At 38.2% G+C, this 24,700-nt stretch overlaps 1 protein-coding gene across 1 annotated transcript in view; it reads right to left on the bottom strand.

Annotated features, from left to right (window-relative positions):
• Window positions 1–24,592, bottom strand: part of FGF13 (fibroblast growth factor 13) — a 143,243-nt gene extending 118,651 nt beyond the window's left edge. The window contains exons 1-3 of the mRNA XM_036270657.1: window positions 24,043–24,592; window positions 22,013–22,123; window positions 14,363–14,466 (exon numbers count right to left, since the gene is read on the bottom strand). Coding sequence (XP_036126550.1) covers window positions 14,363–14,466; window positions 22,013–22,123; window positions 24,043–24,229 — 402 coding nt within the window. The 5' untranslated portion in view covers window positions 24,230–24,592. The remainder of the gene's footprint in view (window positions 1–14,362; window positions 14,467–22,012; window positions 22,124–24,042) is intronic.
• Between the last annotated feature and the right edge of the window lie 108 nt (window positions 24,593–24,700).

A 24,700-nucleotide genomic window follows, 5' to 3' on the forward strand; every position in this document is an offset into this window, starting at 1 on the left:
TATATGGAACCAAAAACAAACAAACAAAAAACATAAAACAAAACAAAAAAACCCAAAAAACCCTGAATAGCCACAGCAACTGAGAAAGAAGAACAAAGCAGGAGGAATTACAATACTGGATATCAGGATATACTACAAAGTCATTGTAATCAAAACAGCCTGGTACTGGCACAAGAACAGGCATATAGATCAATGAAACAGAAAAAAGAACCCAGAAAGTGACCCAAGATATTGTGCTCAATTAATATTTGACAAAGGAGGAAAGGACATACAATGGAATAAAGACAGTCTCTTCAATATATGGTGATGGGAAAATTGGATAGGTACATGCAAAAAAATGAAACCAGACCATCAACTTACACCATACACAATAATAAACTCAAAAAAGATAAAATACTTAAATGTGAGTCATGAAACCATAAAAATCCTAAAAGAAAACTTAGGCAGCAAAATTTCAGACATCACACACAGCACAATTTTCACTGATATGTTGCCATGTGCAAGAGAAACGAAGGGAAAAAATAAACAAATGGGACTATATCAAACTTAAAATTTTCTGCACAGCAAAAGAAACAAGCATCAAAATGAAGAGGCAACCCACTGTTTGGCAGAAGTTATTTCCCCATGACACATCGAATAATGCGTTAATTTTCAAAATATATAGAGTACTTGTATAATTCAACAAAAGGAAGACAATCGAGTTAAAAAATGGGCTAAGGACCTGAATAGACAATTTTCCAAACAGGACATACAAAAGGCCACACGATATATATAAAAAAAAAATGCTCACAGTCACTAATCATCAGGGAGATGCAAATTAAAATGATAATGAGGTATTACCTCAAACCTGCCAGAATGTCTACCATTATTAAATCTACAAACAAGTGATGGCAAGGATGTGGAGGAAAGGGAACCCTAGTACACTGCTGGTGGGATGCAGACTCATACAGCCACTATGGAAAACAGTATGGAATTTCCTCAAAAAATTAAATTTAATCTATTGTTTGATCCAGTGTTCCCACTCCTAGCAATATGTCCTAAGAATCCTGAAACACCAATCATATTATGAAATAATATTTGCAACCCTGTGTGCTTAGCAGCATTATTTACAATAGGTAAGATATAGAAACAGCCCAAGTGTCCATTAGTAGATGAATGGATTAAAAAGCTGTGGTACAATTACACAATGGAATATTATGCAACTGTCAAAAAGAAGGGTCTCTTACCCTTTGAGGCAGCATGTAGCCCGGCCAGTGTGGCTCAGTAGTTGAGCTTCGACCCATGCGACAAGAGGTCGCCAGTTCAATTCCTGGTCAGGGCACATACCCACGTTGTGGGCCCATTCCCCAATGGGGGACATACAGGAGACACCCAATCGATGTTCTCTCTCATTAATGTTTCTATCTCTCTCCCTTTTCTTTCCTCTCTCTCTAAAATCAATAAAGAAATTTTTTTTTATAAAAATACAACATGGAGAGGGAGGAGAACTTGGCAGCAGGAAGGACCGGAAGGAAAGGTGAGTGTGTGAGAGAGGAAGCGAGTGTGTGAAAAAGTGTGAGAGGACATGAAAGTGGACGAAAAAACCCAAGCAGTGCAGAGACTCGGAGCAGAAGTTTCCTGTTCTGTGGACTGGAGCAGCCTGCTATCATGGTAAGTGGACCTTCAGGGCGCTTCTCGCTGTGCCTTGGGGAGGTCCCACCATTTTGGAAGATCCCGGGTTTTCCCAGGGAGAAGGCAGTAGAACCGGCTAGGGCCCAGCAACCTGAGCCCACCAGCACACCTGGCACCATCAGACAAGTGGACACTCGGTGTCAACACAGACTGGTGCACGGTAGAGGAGCTCCCAAGTTGCCAGTCACAGAAGCCATGGATAGCCCTGAGCCCAGCACCATCTCCCATAGTAGCAGCACTATCAGAGTCCAGATACACTCCCAGCAACAGAGGCTGGGGAGAAGACATCCATCGCCAGGCAACAGAAGCACAGACCAGAAGCTGAGACTCATGCCCAAAAACTACAGCAAAAGCTGAGCAGGAGTGAGCCCCACCACGCAGCAGAACTCCCCAGCTGCCAGTGGCAGGACCTGGGGCTCTACAGAGGCCTGTGGGGTCCAGTAGCTCACAAGAACAGTGGGAAACCGGACACTGAGAAAGACTGGTGCGATCCAGCTACCTGCCCACTGGACCTGCAGGATGCTGGGGCACCAGAGAGGCCTGTGCTAACAAACAGTTATGGTCGGGAACTGCGGTTTGCTGAAGCACCAGAGAGGCCTCTGCGACCCAGCAGGGACTGTCCCATCCAACTACCCACAGGACCTACAGGGTGCTGAAGCACCTGAGAGGACTGCGTGACCCAGCAGAAATTGTGCCATCCTGTTACCTGCAGCCTGTGCCACCCAGCAGCCCATAACATAGGCACAGAGCCAGGTCCACAAAGAGACTGTGCAATCCAGTTACCTGCACTTGCAGGGTGCGGTGCTGGGGCACCAGAAAAACCTGTGCCACCCAGCTGCACACAAGATAGGCATAGAGGATGTGAAAATGGAGGCAGAGTGAATAGAAGCTGTGCAAAAGATCTCCCAGGACAAAACAGGAACTACAACTAATATAAAGACAAATCTTTGGAAAAAAGCAGCAGAAAAGCAGCAGGACAAGACCATATAACCAGGGACACTGTTAGGATCTGTGGAGGCATGAGAGGGTGGCGGGCTAGGAGCCCATGTACAGCAGCAGTCCTGGCTGGGAGCAGCATCCTTGTGGAATAAAGACCAAGCCTGCCCCACAGTGCAGAGAGCCTGACCAGAGCACTAACATAGCCACAGTCACTCACCTGGGGGCTACAACAGAGGGAAGGCAGACTGGGCTGAAACTCTGTGGGGACACCTGGGATTTGTAGGGCCCTCAGAGTTTTTGCCGAGTTGCGACCACAAAGGACGGTGGCCAGGGTGTTCCTTCCCCAAGCTGTGGGGAAAAGCAGCAGGCCACCCCCCTCAGAGATTAAATCTTTCCCAGGTAAGGTAAGGAAAGACAAATTGAGGTTCATTAACAAACAGCATCTATCCCACCCTCTGGAAATCCTCTACTAGGACCAGGAAAAAACAAGAGGATAAATGAAACTTTCCTGGACTTGCAAATCTACCCAGGAAGGTAAATCTTGACAGTGGTGTTTAACATGGGCTCACCCAGGCTCATCCAAAACCAGTAGAGAGAACCACAAAGAGAAGAACATCAACACTCACAGGGAAAATTTGGCAGACTCCAAAACTCACTGAGATAGCCAAAATGGTCAAAGAAAGATACAAATCCAAAATGAAAGAACAAGAGAACTCTATCAAATGAGAACAATGAAATAAAGCTAAGCAAAATATCAGAGGCAGAGTTCAGAATCATGATCTTGAGCAAGCTCAACAGCATGAGTAAGGACATCAGTACCATGAGTAAAGACATAGAAACATTGAAAACCAACAATGTGGAAATAAAGAATGGCATGGCAGAAATTAAGAACAAATTGGGAGGACCAACCAGCACAGTAGAGGAAGCTGAGGACCAGATGAGTGAATTAGAAGACAGGGTAGAAAAAAAATTAACCAATCAGAAAACCAAAAGGAGAAAACAATTAAAAAACAGGAAGACAGCTTAAAAGAACTGTGGGACAACTAGAAATGTAATAACATTCGCATCACCGGAGTCCCCAAAGAGGAAGAAAATGGGCAAGAGTTAGAGAATGAATATCTTTGAAGAAATAGAGACAGAAATCTTTCCTAACTTGGTGAAGGAAGAAGGCATTCAAGTTTAAGAAGCACAGAGAACCCTAAGTAGGAGGAACACAAACAGGCCCAGACCAAGATACATAGGAAATAAAATGCCATAAATTAAAGACAAAGAGAGAATCCTAAAGGCAGCAAGAGATAAGCAACAGGTTACCTACAAAGGAAACCCCATAAGGCTCTCAGCTGACTTCTCAAAAGAAACACTACAAGCCAGAAGGGAGTGGCATGAAGTAATCAAGGTCATGAAAAACAAGGATCTGAATCCTAGACTACTCTACCCAGCAAGACTATCATTCAAAATATAATGTCAAATAAAGAGCTTTCCAGACAAAAAACTACTAAGGGAATATAGTAACACCAAACCAACACTATTGAAAGGATCTATCCAACATGAAGACATAACCTTGGTAAACATCAGTGCTTCCAATATAGGAGCACCAACATATATTAAAAATATTTTGGAGGACTTCAAAGGAAAAATCAATAGCAGTAAAATCATAGCAGGGGACTTCAATACCCCGCTGACATCACTGAATAGATCTTCTAGACAAAAAAAAAAAAAAAAAAAAAAAAAGGAAATGAACACAGGAAACGCAGACTCTAAATGAAGTGCTAGATCACATGGATTTCATAGATATCTACAGAGAATTACACACTAAAACTGCAGAATTCATATTCTTCTCAAGTTCACATGGGACATTCTCAAAGATAGACCACATGTTAGGGAACAAACTAAGTCTCTACAAATTAAAGAAGATTGAAATCATATCAAACATCTTCTCATCGCAATGACATGCAAAAAGAAATCAATTGAAATAAGAACATGAAAAGACATTTGAAATCATGGAGGCTAAATAGCATGTTATTGAACAATGAATGGGTTTCTATAGAGATAAAGGAAGAACTTAAAAACTTCCTGGAAAACAATGAAAATGAACACACAAAAACACAAACTCTAAGGGATGCAGCAAAAGCAGTTCAGAGAGGGAAGTTCATAGCACTGCAGGCCTACTTCAAGAAGCAAGAAAAATTTCTAATAGACTATCTAATCTGAAAACTGAAAAAACTAGAAAGCAAAGAAAAAGAACACCCCAGAGCAAGTAGAAGGAAGGAAATAGTAAAGATTAGAGCAGAAATAAATGACATGGAGAACAAACAACAACAAAAAAAATACAAAGGATCAATGAAACAAAGAGCTGGTTCTTTGAAAAGATAAACAAGATTGATGGACCCTTAGCTAGACTCGCCAAGAAACAAAGAGAGAGAACCCAAATACACAAAATCAAAAATGAATAAGGAGAAATAATAACTGACACCACAGATAAAAAAGGATTATTAACAAATATTATGAACAATTATACGAAAACAAATTCGACAATATAAGCAAAATGGACAAATTTCGAGAAACATATGGTCTCCCAAAATTGAACCGGGAAGAGATAGAAAACTTGAACAGACCAGTAACAACAGAAGAAATTGAAGATGTAATCAAGACTGTCCCAGCAAACAAAAGCCCAGGCCTAGATTGCTTCGCAGGGAAATTTTACCGAAGATTCAAAGGGGAACTAATACCCATTCTACTCAAACTATTTCAAAAAGTTCAAAAAGAAGGAGGACTTCCAAACTCATTTTATGAGGCCAGCATAATTCTAATTCTAAAACCAGAAAAAGACAATAGAAAGAAAGAAAACTACAGACCAATATCCCTGATGAACATAGATGCCAAAATCCTTAACAAAATACTAGCAAATCGGATCCAGCAACACATCAAAAAATTATTCACCATGGCCAAGTGGGTTGCATTCCAGGGATGGAAGCCTGGTACAATATTTGCAAATCAATAAATGTGATACACCACATAAATGAATTGAAAGATAAAAATAATATGATCTTATCAATAGATGCTTAAAAAGCATTCGACAAAATCCAGCACCTATTTCTGATAAAAAGGCTCAGCAATCTGGGACTAGAGGGATCATATCTCGACATAATAAAGGTCATATATGAAAGACTTACAGCCAACGTCATACTCAATGGGCAAAAATTAAAAGCATTTTCCTTAAGAACAAGAACAACAAAAGGATGCCCACTTTCACCACTCCTATTTAACATAGTACTGGAAGTCTTAGCCACAGCAATTATACAGGAAGAAAAAATAAAACGGAACCAAATTGGAAAGGAGGAAGTGAAACTGTCATTATTCACAGATGACATGATACTATAGTAGAAAACCCCAAAGACTCCATCAAAAATTTGCTAGACTTAATAAATGAATTTAGCAAAGTAGCAGGATACAAAATTAACATGAGGAAATCTATGGTATTCTTATACACCAGTGATAAATGCACAGAAAGAGAAATTTAAAAAAAAAACAATCCCATGTACCATTGTGGCAAAAAAAATTAAGATACCTAGGAATAAACTTAACCAAAGAAATAAAGGACCTATTCGCAGAAAACTACAGGTCATTCAAAAAAGAAATAGAGGAAGATATTAAAATGTGGAAGCACATACCTTGTGCATGGATTGGAAGAATTAACATCATTAAAATGTCCATACTACAAAAAGAAATCTATAGATTTGATGTAATCCCCATCAAAATATCAATGACATACTTCACAGAACTAGAACAAATGCTTCAAAAGTTCATATAGAACCAAATATGACCTCGAATATCCCCAGCAATCTTGAAATAGAAGAACAAAGTTGGAGGGATCACATTTCCTGATTTCAGGTTATACTACAAAGCCACTGTAATCAAAACAGTCTGGTACTAACACAAGAACAGGCATATAGACCAGTGGAACAGAACAGAGAACCCAGAAATGGACCCAGGGCAATATGCGCAATTAATGTTTGACAAAGGTGGCAAGAGCATACAGTGGAGTAAAGACAGCCTCTTTAATAAATGGTGTTGAAAAAATTGGCCAGCTAGATGCAGAAAAATGAAACTAGACCATCAACTTACACCATACACAAGAATAAACTCAAAATGGATAAAAGACTTAAATGTGACTCATGAATCCATAAAAATCCTAGAAGAAAATATAGGCAACACAATTTCAGACATTATGCGCAACAGAATGTTCACTGATACATCACCTAAGGCAACAGAAACAAAGGAGAAAATGAACACATGGGACAACATCAAACTCTAAAGCTTCTGCACAGCGAAAGATGCAATCATCAAAATGGAAAAGCAACCCACGGTATGGGAGAGTATAACTGCCAACTATATCCCAGATAAGGGGTTAATTTCCAATACATATAGAGTACTCACACTACTGAACAAAAGGAAGACAAAGAACCCAATTAAAAAATGGGCAGAGGAACTAAATACACACCTCTCCAAAGAGGACATACAAATGGATAAGAGCCATATGAAGAAATGCTCAACATCACTAATCATCAGAGAGATGCAAATGAAAACTGCAATGAGGTATCACCTCACACCTGTCAGAATGGCTGCCATCAACAAATTATCAAACAACAAGTGTTGGCCAGGGTGTGGAGAAAAGGGAACTCTAGTACACTGCTAGTGGGAATGCGGACTGGTGTAGCCACTATGGAAAACAATATGTTGTTACCTCAAAAATTTGAAAATTGAACTGCCATTTGACCCAGTGATCCCACTTCTAGGAATATATCCTAAGAAGTTTGAAAAACCAATCAGAAAGAATAACCCCATGTTTGTAGCAGCACTATTTACAATAGCTGAGATCTGGAGACAGCCCAAATGTCCATCAGTGGATGAATGGATAAAAAAGCTGTGGTACATATGCACAATGGAGTACTATGCAGCTGTGAGAAAGAAAGATCTCTTATCCTTTGAGATGACTTTAGGGACCTGGAAAGTATTATCCTAAGTGAAACAAGCCAAACAGAGAACAACAAATATCATATCATCTTACTTATTTGTGCAATATAATCAACATAACAGCCTGAGGAATGGGGTAGTCCCAGAGACATGGAAGTGGGGTACAGACTGACAATGCCCAGAAGAGGGGGTGTTGGAGGAGAGATAAACCACAAAACTTATATGCATGTATGCATGAACAACAGACATGGACAACAAAGCTGAGGTCAGGGTGGGCAGGGAGGGTGAGGAGGAATCAGTGTGGGAAAAAGGAGAAACATCTGTAACAAATATAAATAAATTAATTTAAAAAACTAAAATAAAAATAAAAAATACAGTATGGAGGGACCTAGGGAATGTTATGCTGAGCAAAATAAGGTAGTCAGATGAAGCAAGTATCACATGATCTTACATTTGGAATATAATGAACAAAATAAACTGATGAATAAAATAGAAACATCAGCCTGAAAACTGTAACAGAGGACAAACCTTGGAGGGAAATGGGAAGATTGAGTGAGAAGAGATTAACTAAAGAATTTATATGCATTACCTATGGATACACACTATAGGGTGGTGAAGGCCTGGTATGGGATGGGAATCTGGAGGGGAGTGCCAATGGGAGAGATAAGGGGGGATATCTGTAATACTCTCAACAACAAAGGTAAAAACAGTAATGGTATTTAAGCACAGTGACTAGAATGCTGATCCCAGAAAATCCTTTGCTCCTGGATCTTGTTTTTATTATTCTTGTCCACTTTAGGAAAAAATATGTTAATTTTTCACCAGCTCTATTTAGCTATTGGTCATTTCTAAGTTTATTGACTAATTATCTTATTTTTCTAAATAGGTTTGGGATTCCTGGGAAATATGTTAAGAACTATATATTGGAAAGTCAGACAATATCTTGAATGGATCATCAAAATTAACATCTGTGATGGGAGAAGAAACCTGGTAAATTAAGGTATGTGGTAATAATCCAGTAAGGAAGGAAAATATGTCCACTTTTTTCAGATTCCAAGTCTGACCAGGTCCATGGAGTTAAGTAACACACTGACTCATTTCCATGGCATCAAGCTTATTCACAGAGAGACCTGCTTTCTGGTCTTGCATTTAGTTTGCAGTGGTGGTCCTAGGACCATAAAAGAAAGCAGTACAATCACTGTTATAAGTCCTTTCTAGAATAGAAAAGGTTTACTCGTCAAAGGATTTCTGCTGTCCATACAGCTTAGCTACACCAACCCCAACAACAACACAAATAAAATTGTATACTCTGGAAACAGAAAACTAGTGTTGATGAAAGGTAAGTAGTTAAGCAGATAAAAAATGCTCCTACTGCATGTGGAACATTTCAAAATAAAGAGAAAATCCTTTTGGTTTAACTTTGAGTTTTTATTTTATTTTTATTTTTTCTTTATTTATTTTAGAGAGGAAGGGAGAAGGAAAGAAAGATAAAAACATCGATGAGAGAGAACATAGATTGGCCGCCTCCTGCATGCCCCCTACTGGGGATTTGGCCCACAATCTGGGTATGTGCCCTGACCAGGAATCAAACCAGCAACCTCTTGGTGCATGGGTCAACATTTAGCCACTAAGCCACACCAGCTGGGCCAACTTTGAGTTTTTATTATCCTATTTCTAATATCTGCCATTAGTCTTCTATTAAAATAGATACTAGGATATTAATAATATTTCACATTTAAAACTGTTGATTTTCTACAGTAAATATTTATTTATTTTAAGCAATTTTGAAATATATATTACTATTAAATATTTATACTATTAAGTTTTGAGAAACTCTCAAAAACATGTGTACAATTTATTATTGGCAAAGAAAACCCAAAGGTATCTCTAAGCACAATGAATAATAATGTCCTTATAATCCCAGAAAGACTTAGTTATATCATGGACAAAATAAATATCCTATGAAATAATGGCTAATTATGATTATGTGTGCCACAGATGGTTTCTCCCTGCCAAATTGAGCCTACATCAAGTCTGTCCCCCATGGCAACAAGAATAAAAAAAGGAGGGGGAAGGGTGAGATTAATCATGGGAAGTAAATTGCTATCTGTAGCAATAACAATATGGAGGTATTATTTATTCACTTAATGGACCAAGGGGGAGGGAAGACATGGTAAAAATGTAAAATTGAATTTAAAAGCAATTAAAGGATGTAAAAGCATAAATGAAAAAGTAGAAAAAATAAAATAAGAAAGCTGTTCCAAGGATCAGCATTTTCCTGCATTTCAAGAAATAATCCTTCAGAATGTAAAGCCAATTTTTTTTTTTTTGCAAGAGCAGAAAAATAAGGTCAGCATCAGAAATTTTAAATAAAGGATAAAGTGCAAATACATTCACGGTTTCTGAGTTCACTGGTAGGGTTATCAATGCCATTCAGCAATCATTTTTCTTAGCCCTAGGCTGCTGGTTTTTAACTCACACTACACATTAGCATCAGCTGGGTAACTTTAGAAAAATATTCATGCACAGACCCAACCCTCAGATATTTTGATACAACCGGTTTGGGTGTAGCACAGAATGAAATTCTTTTTAATGGTCCCCAGGTGATTCTAATAGGTAGCTATGTTTGAGAACCATTTTCTCTTTAGGGATCAACACACATTTTTTTTGGAAAAGGTCAAGATAGTAAATAATCAAGGCTTGTGTGCCACAAGGCCTATGTTATATTCAAAATGTTTCCATGCTGGTAAACTCTGCTGTTGTAGTAAAAAGCAGCCATATACAATAAGTAAATTAATGGGGCGATTGACTGTGTTCCAATAAAACTTTATTTACAGAAGTAGGAGGGTAGGCCTGATATGGACATGTTCCTGGTCGTTAGATTATTTCCTCTTCTTTTTCCCAAAACAACTATTCCAAACACTCACCTATACCATCCCTATGTCTGATTTTCAGTAGATGGACTCTCATTCTGATTCAATGAAAAAATACAACCCATCCAGCTAGAAATCCTTCAACCTCCTCATGCATCACCTGCGGACATACTACACCTACATCTGCATCTGTCCTCATCCCTTTGCCTCCTATTGTAGTAGTGACCCTTCCTCTAAAAGTGAATCTAATCCTTTCACTCATACTCAATTCTATCACACTTCTGGATTCCTTTGGGGCCCTACTCCATAATGCATCCCATTTCCTATGTCTTCAATTTCTCCCTCCATAACTGGCTCTTTCCCTTCAGCTAATATATTCAAGTATCTTAAGCGAAAAACCACCAGAGCCTTCCACAATCCTGTGTCCTCCTCTACATACTCACCCATAGCTCCCTTTGCCTTAGAAATACTATACCCACTGCCTCTATTTCTTCTCTTTCCATTCACTCCATAAGCCACTAATCTGGCTTCTGTCTCCACTGAAAGTGCTCTTGTCAAGATCACTTAAGACCTTCATACAATATAGTCCTAGTTCTTGTTTCATGTGTTGGCACTGCTGGCTGTTCTGAAAATTCTCTGTTTAGCTTTTGCAATACCATGGTATCTGCCACAATTAGTTCCACTGCTGCTGGCCACTTCCATGCTAATATTCCCTAATATTATTTGACAAATTGTCTTTTCTTCTTATGCTACATATTCTCTCAAATATTCTCATGGCACCAATCACCACCTGCATGTGATAACTCCCACTTTTTATCTCTACCTCACATCTCTTTCTCAAGCTAGGGGTTGTGCTCATGTATCTACTTTCCTAATTCTTCCCTTTTCCTTTTGTTCTTCATCTTGGTCACTAACTTCACCATCAACCCCATTGCCAAAAGTGAAATTCTTCCTCTCCATCAGGGCCCCTAATAACCTACTATTGTGCAAAAGTTTAAAAATCTTTACCTGAAAATATTTTATTTCCATCTGTGCAGTGAGTGGCAACCATATATATTCAACCATCCAAGGTAGTCCTGTTTTCCCTGCAAATCCAATCAACAACTAAATTCTAACATGTTTTTACTTCTCCACATCAGTAGCCCCTACTTCATTTTCATTTTCTTATTTTGCTTCCTCCTTAGGTCATTATCCAATCCTATTTTCTTTTTGCTAAGTGGCAGCTAACAAAGCTGCATACAGGATTTCAGTATCAGATACCATGGTTTCATGTAAGGTAAGAATGATCCTTCCTCTTTCAAATGAGGCATGGGATTCATTTAGCTTTTTGGTCACAAGCTACTGAAGTCATTAAAACAGACTATATCCTAAGAGACTCTGGGCACCACACTTTAAGTGAGATAACAAAATGGAGTGCCCACTGAGGATGGTGATCAACATAGTGAAGGGAGTCCAAACCACAATCAGTAAGAGGTATGAAAAGAACTGAAAAATGTATTCTGAAGAAGACTGATTCTTTCCTGGAGCAGACTATTTTGGATAACTTTTCCCTATGTAAACTCCAGGATTATCAATCATATATCTTTCCTCCTTTACAAAAACATAGCTTCTTTTCCTTAATAGCAAGTGTTTACTTAAAGTTCTTTTTCCTTAATAAAAAATGAATGCAGCATCCCACATCTGCTGTCTATTGGCCTGCCCAACATGGAAAGGAACCTCATCAATCTACAATGTTGATTACCCTGGGAAGTATTCCTTAGACATGAGCTTGTGTTAACGTTTACCAGTTTGACAGAATAATGGTTAATTTGAATGTTTCCCTATATATATTTATTTTATTTTATTTTTTCATCACCTTTTATCCCTTCTATGTCCACTTCCACCTTCACCCACTCCCTGCCTCCTTCAGTCACCACACTATTGTCCATGTCCATGAATTCTCTCTATTGGTTTTCTTTTTTGCTCAGTCCCTCCACTGCCCCACAATACTGCCCACTCCCACCAGAGTTTTCTGCCTACTCTCTGTCTATGAGTTTGCCTCTATTTTGCTTGGTATTTCAGTTTGTTCATTAAATTCCACAGATGAGTGAAATTATATGGCACTTGTTATGCTAAGTGAAAAAAGCCAGTCAGAGAAAGGTAGACTATACATTTTTAACATCAGTTCTCAAAAGGTAATATGAATGCTTTAATTTTCTTGAATGGGGAAACCTGACATATTACCTAACTTAAATGACTTTTTTCCCATTCTATCTTAAATAATGTTTCTATTAAAAAAAAAAAAAACTGTATTGTTGCAAGACTAAAAAATGTCAACCTTTCTCGTCATGACCCTATAATGGTGTCCACAACTCAGTGAAATTATTTCCTATGCCATCTGATTTTTATCTTCTCAAAAGTATGCCACTCAGTATATTCAATTTCCTTTCCATGCCTAAATAGTAGTTTCAGAAAGCAGTCATTTATTTTATTAAAAATCTACCTTTGCATCTGGTCCTGTTGAGACAGTCTGTTGACTTGAATGAGGTTAATTAAAATCCTTCATTATTAAATTATCTTACCCTGATGCACAAATATGAAAAGTAAATCCCCTTTCCTACCATTTATAAAGAATAGCAATATATTAATAAAGTGACAGATTTCATGAAGTTTGCAATAAATCCAAATCTTTCATTTGTAAAAAGAATAAAACCCTTGAATTTATTAAACAAGACAGTTGAAATGGCCATATACGAATACTGATAGTGACTAGGCTTTGAGGATTTTGTTAATAATTAATTTTTATCTTATATTAAATGAACTACCTGGTTTACCAAATGAATGGGCCCTTTGAGGTCTTACTTTTCTTCATCCTCTCTTTCCCCTCTTGCCCTCAGAAAAACAGGGTTATGACATGCATTCCTCCATGTCTACCAAGGTATCTCTACATACCTGGCTTTGAAATAAATTCTGAAAAATGAGAGAACAAGAGTAGTTAAAGGTAACCAATTTTGCAGTTGGAAGAGTAGATTTCTACAGTCATGGTAATAGCCTCCTCCAAGGCTATCTAGTATGAAGTTTCACAAGGAGTTTTCTCCATTTTTAACATCTTATCCTTTTCTTAAAATACATAAAATTCAAAACAAAAATTAGAAATATTCATATACTAAGTGGTCTCCTATAATTTGTGGCTAGATCTACTGATAAGAATGAAACCCTAAACCTGGTATTGTACTGTTTCTGTCTATATTTAAATGTTAAAAAAAAAAAAACCTCTTAAATCTTAATTTGGCCCCATGTTCCCAAAGTTGATTGTTGTCTACAATGTTTATTAATTTCTTGGAAAAAGTTTCATTTTTTACTCTGTCCATTATAAATCTGTAAGAAAAAGGCAAGTAGAAATTTGTATGTAAGGAAAAGTTGAACTGTGTTTGATGAAAAATAGTATTTAAAGTAGACACAGCAAACATGAACTAATTAAACTGAAGATAAGAAACAGAAGCACTTCTAGAACTATTCTTTATGTTTTAGACCTGATCTGAAGAAGAGGTCTCATTAACTTGAGAAATAAACAAGGATAAACACATGTTGAACTGAGTATAGAAATGGCTTTCCAACAGCTGCAAATCAAGACAGCAAGACAGATCCTTATATTATATATTACATAAAATGATAACCCAAATGTCACTATGCACAAAAATGTTTAGTGGGTCTTTGATTTTACACTAAATATGTAAGCTTCAAATAATTAATTAGTAATAAATGTAATTTTCACTGGAAGTTAATATGCCCTTTCAAATTAGATATTTTTGTCAAGAAAACATTCTTGCATCACAGAAATCTGCCATAACACATATGCGGCGTATTTTATTTCCTATCAGATCAAAACTATAACAGTCAAAACATGAACTCGATGAAAGGCTTACCGAGGTGTACAGGTATCCCTCACTGTTCATTGCCAAATACAACTTGGTTTGAACTCCTTGAATAGCCACCACTCGAAGTCCCACAGGGATGAGGTTAAACAGAGCTGAAATAAAAAAAGAATTTCAGAATAATGTTATATTCTGAATTCCATAGGTTTCAAAGTTTTCAAAAGCACTATCTGGTCCTGCAAGAGAAATGTGTACTTGGTGAGAAATGTGTGCTTGGACAGATATATGTCTATAAACATATAGATGTACAGGGCCTCTTCACACCCTTTAGGATACTTGACTAAAGGTTGCAGTCACATAACTAGGACTATAACTACATGTAATCAAACGCCCTGGAGAAAATGGAAGACAAGTCTATGGTTGGTATAGTATTGACGGTAGGGAATCTTAAATATTCTGGAGAGATACAGTTCCATGAATTGGTCTATATATTAAACAGCTTTATCCTAAACAAACTAAGGTTTTAATCTGCTCTTAGATAACTGCTGAAATTCACAGAGGAAGTTACAATCTCCCCCTTGGTGAGAAATTCCTACAGTCTTACAAAAGACACTAGTCCAGTTCCATCAACTAAATTATCTGTATTATTTCCATTGCAACAACTCCAAAATAAATCCAGGCCCTGAAAAAAAACAAAAAGCATTTTGTACTCGTATGTTCCCAGAATAGTATTTCTTCAAAAACCAACATTTTCAAGATAGGATTGAGAGGGGTCTTATCCTTTCATTTCTAGGACCAAAACTTTAGGAGTTAAAATAATGAACTTCATAGGTGTAATTTATTATTATTATTATTATTATTATTATTATTTTGCAAAATAGTTGTAAGTGAGCAGCCAGCTTGTGCCAAAATAGGCCTCATTTCTCCATTTTAAGGTTTGACTGTGTGAAACTTACACCCAGGCTCTTCTCACAATCACACACCACTCACTGGAGAAAGCCAGTGGGTGTCCTACCCCTACCAGCTGTCTTCTCCCTCCTACACCCTAAATAAAAATAAAACAGTACATTTTTAAAGCATAGTGCTCACCACACACATCTTTTGAAAATAGTCTATGCACCTTTCTCTCAAGAGACGTAGACCAATGTTGATGATTTTTGTCTTGGAAAGGATGATAAATTGGTCTGTTATCATTTCTGTGAACAAGAATATACAAAGGAATCACCCCATGGGCAAGACAGGCTTTTCTGAGATCTCTCACCTTGGTGCACATAGATTCTGCTGTAGTATGAGGTCATATGGATGAGGAATATTAAGGAACAACTAAGCATTCCTCCGTGAGCCTACAATGTATCTTTCCCTTAAAATCAGGGTGCTACCAAAGAAGAGCTAGGACATATTGTACAGTTCAAAATGCAAGTGTTCCTACCACATGTCACTGATGGCACTTCATTTGATACTCAGCATATTAAAGCTGTGCCCTTCTGTTACATGAATTAAAGGAAAGTAATTGCACAGACTGCAAACCAGAATTTCATGCTATATTTGACAATGTGATACACAGAAAAGAAGTCTGAAATCTTCGAGCATGTCATGTATATATCTCTTTCTGTTGATGATGCCTTGCTCAGAGCAGGTGCTCAGCATACATTTTTTGATTGATAGCAATATGTATAATGAAACATGATATTATACTTTGGGAAAGTAATAGATCACAATCCCATTATATAAAAGTTCCTAGTTTAAGAATTCTGAGATCTAAAAAAAACAAATTAAACCAAACCAAAACCTCCACACGGGATTAGTTTAAAAGCCATATTTCTACATACCAATAGAAAACTATACCACCAGCACATGTCTGAATCATAGTTTAGTCATACTCAGAGATGACAGAGTGTGATAAATGAAATCCAGAATTGTTTCTAGAACTTCACATTTTACAATATTGTGAACCTTCTTAGTTCTCTTAATGAAGGTTGTAACAAGCGGAGAAAGACTGGTTTGATTTTCACTCTGTACTTCAACCACATTCTGATGTGGGTTTAAATGAGCAGTAGAATATTTAAATTCCAAAAATCAGATAGCAGTAGAAGGAAGAGAAGCAAAGAACAATAATCTATACATGGGATTATTGTATCCTGAAAAACATTATTAACTATATAGAAGAACATGAATTTCTCCCTATGTAGCATACATTTCTATGACCTGATTCAAAACCAAAATCACCAAACAAAAAATTATAGACAGTAGCAAATGAAAAGAATGTCTGATCATACTACTCCAATCTTTTCTTTAGACATTGAAGATAAATCATAAACTGGGTTGATTTAAAGTCTGTCTAAAGGGAGAGTCTTTCCAGATAAAAATGCAAAGAAAGTTTATTAAGGGTGAGCTTGGACAAAATCAGTATTTTTCTTTATGCCTTTATTTCTCTAAATCTGCAGTACTTTCTCATGGACTTAAGATATTATTTTGATTAGGATAAAACTATTATAAATATGAGAAGAAGATAATTTATTTCATTTGTATATCTAAAACAATTAATTAAATACCAAAAATCCATTTTCATCAAAGTTTTATTAATACATAAAAGGGCCTTTGTTTCTTCTTTGTCCTTTGTTGTGTCTACAATTAAACTCCTTCCACCTTGTGGGGCCCATTTTCTCAGAGATGTGTACACAGTTGGCATTCAGCGATTCTGACATCTACAATGAAGTCATCCTTTTTCATCAATTTGGCTAAGGTCAATTTCTCAAAGGGAGTAGTTAATAAAAGTATATCTTGCCCAGTCCCTCTCACATTGATGTTTCTCTTTCCCTTTCTCTCCCTCCCACTCTATCTGAAGATAAATAGAAAAAATATCCTCAGGTGAGGATTAAAAAAAAAAAGTACAGTCAAATACTATACATACTATATTTGAAAAAACTGTGATAGAGTGAAGCCGTGAAAGTTGAGGCACAAAGTGGAGAGGGACTGAAACCCCAAAATTTCAAGCATGAAGTGGCGAGGGACGACTATGTATAAATAAAGAATCCTACTTCGCAGAAATTCATTCATCGCAGTAGAGTCTGAAATTGATTAACCAGGATAAACGAGGGCCGACTGTATAGCTTAATAAAGATTGAAAAAAACTGACACATTGAACTAGTAGTACTACTGTAGGTTTGAAGGGTCAGTTGCCTATTCTATTAATATATCTCTCAATGCACCCAAGGCAGATACAACAAAACAACTGTCATAAAATATCTATCACCTTTTCCTTTTCAGGAAGAAATACATAATTTACAATGGTTGATGTGCTCATGATGAGATTTTATTGGGCAGACATTTATCATTGTAGTAAATCTACCTGAGGTCATTTTATTTATTTTTTATTAATTTATTTTTGTTACAGATATTTCTCCTTTTTCCTCCATTGACACCCTCCTCCCTATCCTCCCCACCCTGTCCCAAACTTTGTTGTCCATGTCCATTGGTTATGCATACATGCATATAAGTTCTGTGGTTTATCTTCCCTCGCCCCCACTCCCTCTTCTGAGGATTGTCAGTCTGTACCCTACTTCTATGTCTCTGGGTCTATTTTGTTCATCAGTTTGTCCTGTTCATTATATTCCACAAATAAGTGAGATCATGTGATATTTGTCTTTCTCTGCTTGGCTTGTTTGGTAATAAGGTGTCACTTCACACCTGTCAGAATGGCCACCATCAACAAATCATCAAACAACAAGTGTTGGCGAGGGTGTGGAGAAAAGGGAACTCTAGTACACTGCTGGTAGGAATGCAGACTGGTGCAGCCACTATAGAAAACACTATGATGTTACATCAAAAAATTAAAAATTGAAATGCCATTTGACCCAGTGATCCCACTTCCCGGAATATACCCTAAGAAACCTAAAACACCAATCAGAAAGAATATATGTACCCCTATGTTCATAGTAGCACTATTTACAATAGCTAAGATCTGGAAACAGCCCAAGTGTCCACCAGTAGACAAGTGGATAAAAAGCTGTGGTACATATACACAATAGAGTACTATGCAGCTGTAAGAAAGAAAGATATCTTATCATTTGAGACAACATGGAGGGACCTGGAAAGTATTATCCTAAGAGATACCCAAGGTCGTTTTAAATGCATAATACCAAACATATGTCTTTAGAAATAAATGTATCTGGGCAAATGTGAACTGATCTGTTTTAGCATCATCTTGCTTACCATGTCAGAATTAAATATCACAAAACCAATCAAACTAAACTAAATGAGAAAAAGTATGATTAAAAATACTAAAACTGGAAAAATATAAACATAATACTAGGAATACATAATAAAAAATTCCAGGAATACATATTAAGGAAATACTATATAAATGAAAAAGTGATTATTAAAAAAAACTTTTGCATATTAAAAAAAAAAAAAAACTTATTTCATTTAAAATAAGTAATGAATGCCAAGAAAATGACTTGAGTTTAGAGGGAAAGTTTTACGTGGCTAGACTTCCATTTTAATCAATAAGATTATTTTGTTTTGTTTACCCTGCCCCGAGGACATTTTTTCATTTTTTCGTTCAGATAGAGTGAGAAGGAGAGACAGGAAGAGAGAGAGAGAGAAACATCGACATGAAAGGGACACATCGAGTGGGTGCAACCCACACAACCCAACCAGGGCTGGGGACAAACTGCAACTGAGGCACATGCCCTTAGCGGGAACCAAACCCAGGTCTCTCTGGACCACAGGCCGACGCTCTAACTGCTGAGCCAAACTGGCCAGGGCCATTAAGATTCTTGTTTCATTAAGACTTATGCCCTATGCTCTGGCTGGTTTGGCTCAGCAGTTAGAGCAGGCCTGCAGACCAGAGAGACGTGGGTTGGGTTCCTGCTAAGGGTACCGGTTGCAGTTTGTCCCAGGCCGTGGTTGGGGTAGTGTGGGTGGAAGCCAGTCAATGTATCTCTCTCACATCGATGTTTCTCTCTCTCTCTCTCTCTTCCTCCCTCTTTCCCTCTCACTCTGTCTGATGATAAATACAAAAATGTCCTCAGGTAAGGATAAAAAAAAAAAAGAATTATGCCCTACAATATCCTCCATTGGGAAGGTAAGCTAGCTCCCTGGCCTCTGGTCATACTTACCATCAGGGTTAGAGTCAAACCCACAGACTTGCTATTTGTTTTGAGATACTACTAATTTGTATGCTTTATGCTATGGTATTACTTGACATCGATTACCTTGTTCCATTATTTCAATCTGCCTAAACACAGATTTTGGTTATTAAGCCATGCTCTTGAAAGGTTTTACAATATCATTAGTACAGATTTAGAGTTATAAGACAACCAAAGGCAGAAGTTATGCATATGGAGAAATTGAAGAATAAAATCTGCTATGTAGATTAAAGCTACATAGTAAGAAATTGAGCCTTGATTTACAGACATATGTGTGTGTGTACATATATGTTGGTGTGTATGTATATGAATACACACACACACACACACACATATATATCCTAAAATAACTATACACAGTGTGATCTTAATGTATTTGGCACATCACTGTTTATAAGGCACAGCAAATGCATTGTGTATGTTTTTTTCCTTTTCAGAAAACGTGTGAACTCCGAACTCAAAACAAAACTTTCTCTGATTTCAATCTGGAATATATGTTAAAAATAAATGGGGGGAAAGATGATTGTGTGAGGCTCATTAGAAGCTACTGTAATCATAAATTTCCTTCAGTAACACCCAAAGGATCCATTTTGCTGAGGTACTTTGGAAAACAGCAGTTTACATCCCCTAATTCCTTCCTGACATACCGATGTGTACATATTGATTTATAGGAATGTTTTACTACTGATCATCATGCTATATGATTACAGTAAAACCCTCTAGTTACATTTGACTAAAATTTTTTTTTTCCAAACAGAAGAGCATGCATAATAGAACGTCTAGGGCCCTGGCCGGTTTGGCTCAGCCGGTAGAGCGTCGTCCTGCAGTCCAGAGACCCAGGTTCGGTTCCCACTAGGGGCATGTACCTTGGTTGCAGTTTATCCCTGGCCCTGGTTGGATCGTGTGGGTGGCAACCACTCAATGTGTCCCTTTCACATCGATCTTTCTTTCTCTCTCTCTTTCTCTCTCTCCCTTCCACTCTATCTGAACAAAAGGCGAAAAAATGTCCTCGGGTGAAGATAAAAAACAAAAAAAGAACGTCTACAATACTTTACTATCATGGCAATAAACTGGGATTTTGCACAGCAGTGAAGAAGCATTCAATATGTATATTTTTCTTCCTAGGTACCAACAGAGCTTTCTTCAAGGGTAATTAGAGATGACTTCCTCTTGAGGTCACAGCTTAGTCATCAGCCCTGGAAGCATTCCTCAATTTTTCTTTTTCCTTCCCCTGTGCTCTTCTTACCATAACCTCGTCATATCTTAAATATTATATTGAAATTAAATTAAATATCAGTTAACTTTTGTGTATAGCTTTCCTAATGTTGGTAAGCTCCCAAAGGGCAGGGGCCATTCACATTTTACTCATATTTGTATTTAATAATTTGTAAGTTGTAATCCTCGTGACCTTGAACCATGGCCATTACTCAATGGGTGCTCAGTAAATATGTTCTAAATTGTTCTAGGTATGAGTCCTAGTGCTGTATCTTGAAATTACACAAGTTAAATCCAATTCCAGGAAGCATTCTTAACAGGTGTGAAACTCTTTAACAGATAATTTTGGAACCCTAGTCTCAGGCTTTGCTGTCTATAGCCAAGTATCTCTACAAATGCAGCAGAGGACTCATTAGCATTCAGACTAGCTTTCCTTGACTGTTTTTAGCTGACAATTGGAATATTTCTGGAAGATTATTAAAGTCTGAGGGAAATACAATATAAATTAGGGAGAATAAAGAATCAGTTGTCAAAACTAGATGTTTTAGCATCATTGAACTTTTAATCGGTTTGCAGAAATCTGTAAATTGCAAGAAAACTCCAATTATCACTGAAGAGAGGACTTCACTATTTGTGAGTTTCTGTTTTCATTACTCCAAATAAATAAAGCACATATAATAAAAGATTATGTAACATCTTGGAATTACCTTACTTCAATAATTAGATACAAAGTTGACTTTATTTTTGATGTTTTTCCTTTTAAGGGTCACCATCATGGTCTTCAATCTGGTCTTTATCTAACCCATGGTGAATAACAAAGCAGTAAAATAAATTTCTTTACCCACCTGTGGAGGTATCTCAATGTTAAAATCCCAATTAGTTTCAGAGCTATCAGGGTGTATAAGGGCAGGAACAGAGGTAAACATTTGTAATAAAGCATTCTCATGACAGAAAACCACTCCTCTCTCTTGGGACAGACCAGTTTTTAAGAGTACAAATAACATGCTATTTCAGGATCAGTGTATGGGTGAGTAAATTTTCTGAAGGAAAAATTAATAAAATCCAATGGGGTAAATCTATCCAGATTAACCACAGAGATGACATTCAGGTTGTTCTTCAGCGGGTGTCAACATTATTTGCTATATAGTTCACTATTTTAGATACTTTCAAGTTCATCTTCCTTTAGGTTAACCTCTATAAACAGGATTAAGAAGTATAGACTATATTTTACATTGTCTTTGGGATTTAGCAAGGGTTGTTTATTTAAATAAATAAAAAAGAAAACTCAATGCCAACAACATGCTGAGATATACTAATTTATTTTGCAGTCACTTACTGTAAGTACTGTCCTCATCTTTTGTGCCATCAATGGTTCCATCTGCCTGAAGCTGCAAGTGGAAGCCTTGCCGGCTGTACAGTTTGGTAACTATACCCTTAAGTTGAGGCTCTGTAAAGAGAATGATGATTTGAATCAATTGTTAAGTTGTGCATATGTCGTTGAAAAGGCTCAAACTTCACATTTTAATTTCATTTACAACTGTTAGTGGAAAAGATCAAGCTATATTTTAAAGAATCCTCTGAAATAATGAAAACAAACAAACATGATTTCAGAATAAATCTCCAAACTGAAGAAAACACTTGATTTCTAAGGGGGCATAACATTGGTAAAGCCCTAAAGCTTCTGACAGCTGCTTCTGATAGCTTTTCCTTTGATTTCCAAACTGATCCTCTACCTCATGGAGCATTCAGAATGGGTTGGCAAATGGCATATTCTGCCTTTTAACAATGTGCCATTTTTCATGTGGAAGGAAAATAAGTGCAAAGATAATTTAGAATGGTTTGCCAACCAGGGACCAAAAGCATACAAGTAAAGATTTCTCTCAGAATTATGAGAATTTGAATAAACAGTTCCCTCCATTCTAAGAAAGTTGAAATGCATAAATAATCCGCAACCCACAAAATTGAACTGTGATACAAAAAAAAGAGGAGTGGAGAATAAAGCAACCATTGCCATACCCTAGCATATTAATTATGCTTAGGAAAAATGGGTTAAAAAAGACTAGGGTTTTTGTTGGTGGGGAGGAAAGAACATTAGTTCATAATTATTTTCAAGTTTACCAAAATTTTCAAATCAGAAATATGATTATTCAAAATATGTTCTCAATTAAAATGATTTTAAATTGTGAATCACCATAGGAATAAAGTAGCTAATTTACCAGTAACAGTCATGTTATCCAAAATGCACTTATATTGAATACAGACACCTGCACTGAAATAATACGTAGTTATTCAGGCCACATAATCATGCTTTGTACCTGCTTAAGTCTTTTTAAAACAAGTCTACTTTACAGCTAATGCCTTAAAAAAACTTCAAGCCAACAGAAAATGTATGTTTGCATTTCAATTCCACGGTGTGTAGAACACATAAATTGAGAAATAATAGGTTGATGAATAAGTCTGAAATTCTGCACTACTTACCTAGTTAAAAGAAAAAAAATTGGAAAGGATTCGTTTGATTAAGAATTGCCAAATAAGCTGCAGGTTCCCCTGAAGATCTACCTTGACACAACCTGACGCGTAGAGCTGTGTGAATTTCCCTCTGGACTAGATCCTCCAGCTACTCTGATCATACAATAGGTTCAAAAGAACCCACACTCTGGCTATAAGTGTAAATTCTCTCTTCAATCCTGCAAGTTAGTAACAAGTAACCACAGTTTTACTATCCTAACCATATTACTAAGGAATCCACTCCCCTCTCCAGCAAATATTTCAAAGCCATACCACAAGTCAAGTCTGTCCTGAACAGCATAAAAGTGATCAAAGAAACAGAATTACTAGGCAGTGGAAGCCCACAGAAGCTGGACAGGAAGGGTCAGACTTGTAAGAATAAAGGCAGGAAGGGATTCCCTGGGTTCTCCTATCTGTGTGTGTGTGTGTGTGTGTGTGTGTGTGTGTGTGTGTGTGTAGGGGGGTGGTGTCCGCCCAGCTTCGCGTTTGCAATACACACACACACACACACACACACACACACACACACACACACACACACACGTGATAGCCATGTCTGGATCGCGGCCAGGGGCAGGCACAAATGTGGCAAGTCTGAAGCTGGGGGCGCGCCTCCTTGGCAGGGTATTGCCCCCACACTCTGCGCCTGTCCCGCGGCAGTGCCAATGCAGCAAGTCTGGTAAGGTTATGAAGGAAGCAATCGCTCCCTCAGCATGCACATTGGCTAGGTGGCCACATCTGCACAAGATGGGCCACGGACAAACTCACTTAAGCTTACCTACACGCCCTCCAGCCCCTTGGAATTCGTAAAGTATGAACAAACAAACAAAATAAAACCAGCCAAAACCCCCTTCCGACCTGGTCTCCTTCTGCGTCTCTTTTTGGATCCGAAGAGTTTAACCCGGGAAAAGACGTTTAACTTGTTTTTGTCGCAGCTGGTCTTGCCTTTGCTAGGGCTGCTGACACATTTGCATGCGTTGGATTTCTCCCGCTCACGGGCTTGTCTCTTCTGCCGGATCAGCGAGCTGGCGATAGCCGCCGCCATGGCCACGACGCCCACCACCACCACTTCTTTTACTGCCCCTCTCTCGCTTTGCCTCCACCGCCCGCTCCTCAGCTGTTCCTCTGCTCTGTCTTGCTCCTTCCCGCTTTTGGCTCCTTAGCCTGCGCTCGCCCCGGCTTCGCACTCGGGCTTCAGCCAAAGAGGGGTCTCAGCATGCCCTCCGAGCTCCTCCCTCGGTGGCCGGCTTCCGCGTGGGCGGCGGGCTGCCTAGGTTCCTGCCCGCGCCACAGCCCAGGGCTGGGATCACCGGCGAGACTGGCGGGCGGTGGCAGAAATGCGCTACTGCGTGCGCTTGGCCCCTGAACCCCTAGGACACTGTGCAAGTCCAAATGGCTCTGGTCGGAGTTTGGCGGCACCCCTTACCCTGTGCCGCGCGGAGGGGGCTGGAGGAGGAAAGCGGTGGGAGGAAAAGCACGGGTGGGAGTGAGGCCGCAAGCGCAGGCTGCGGGAGGG

This window comes from Molossus molossus, unplaced genomic scaffold (assembly GCF_014108415.1).
Source record: "Molossus molossus isolate mMolMol1 unplaced genomic scaffold, mMolMol1.p scaffold_m16_p_2, whole genome shotgun sequence".
NCBI classification, from domain to species: domain Eukaryota; kingdom Metazoa; phylum Chordata; class Mammalia; order Chiroptera; family Molossidae; genus Molossus; species Molossus molossus.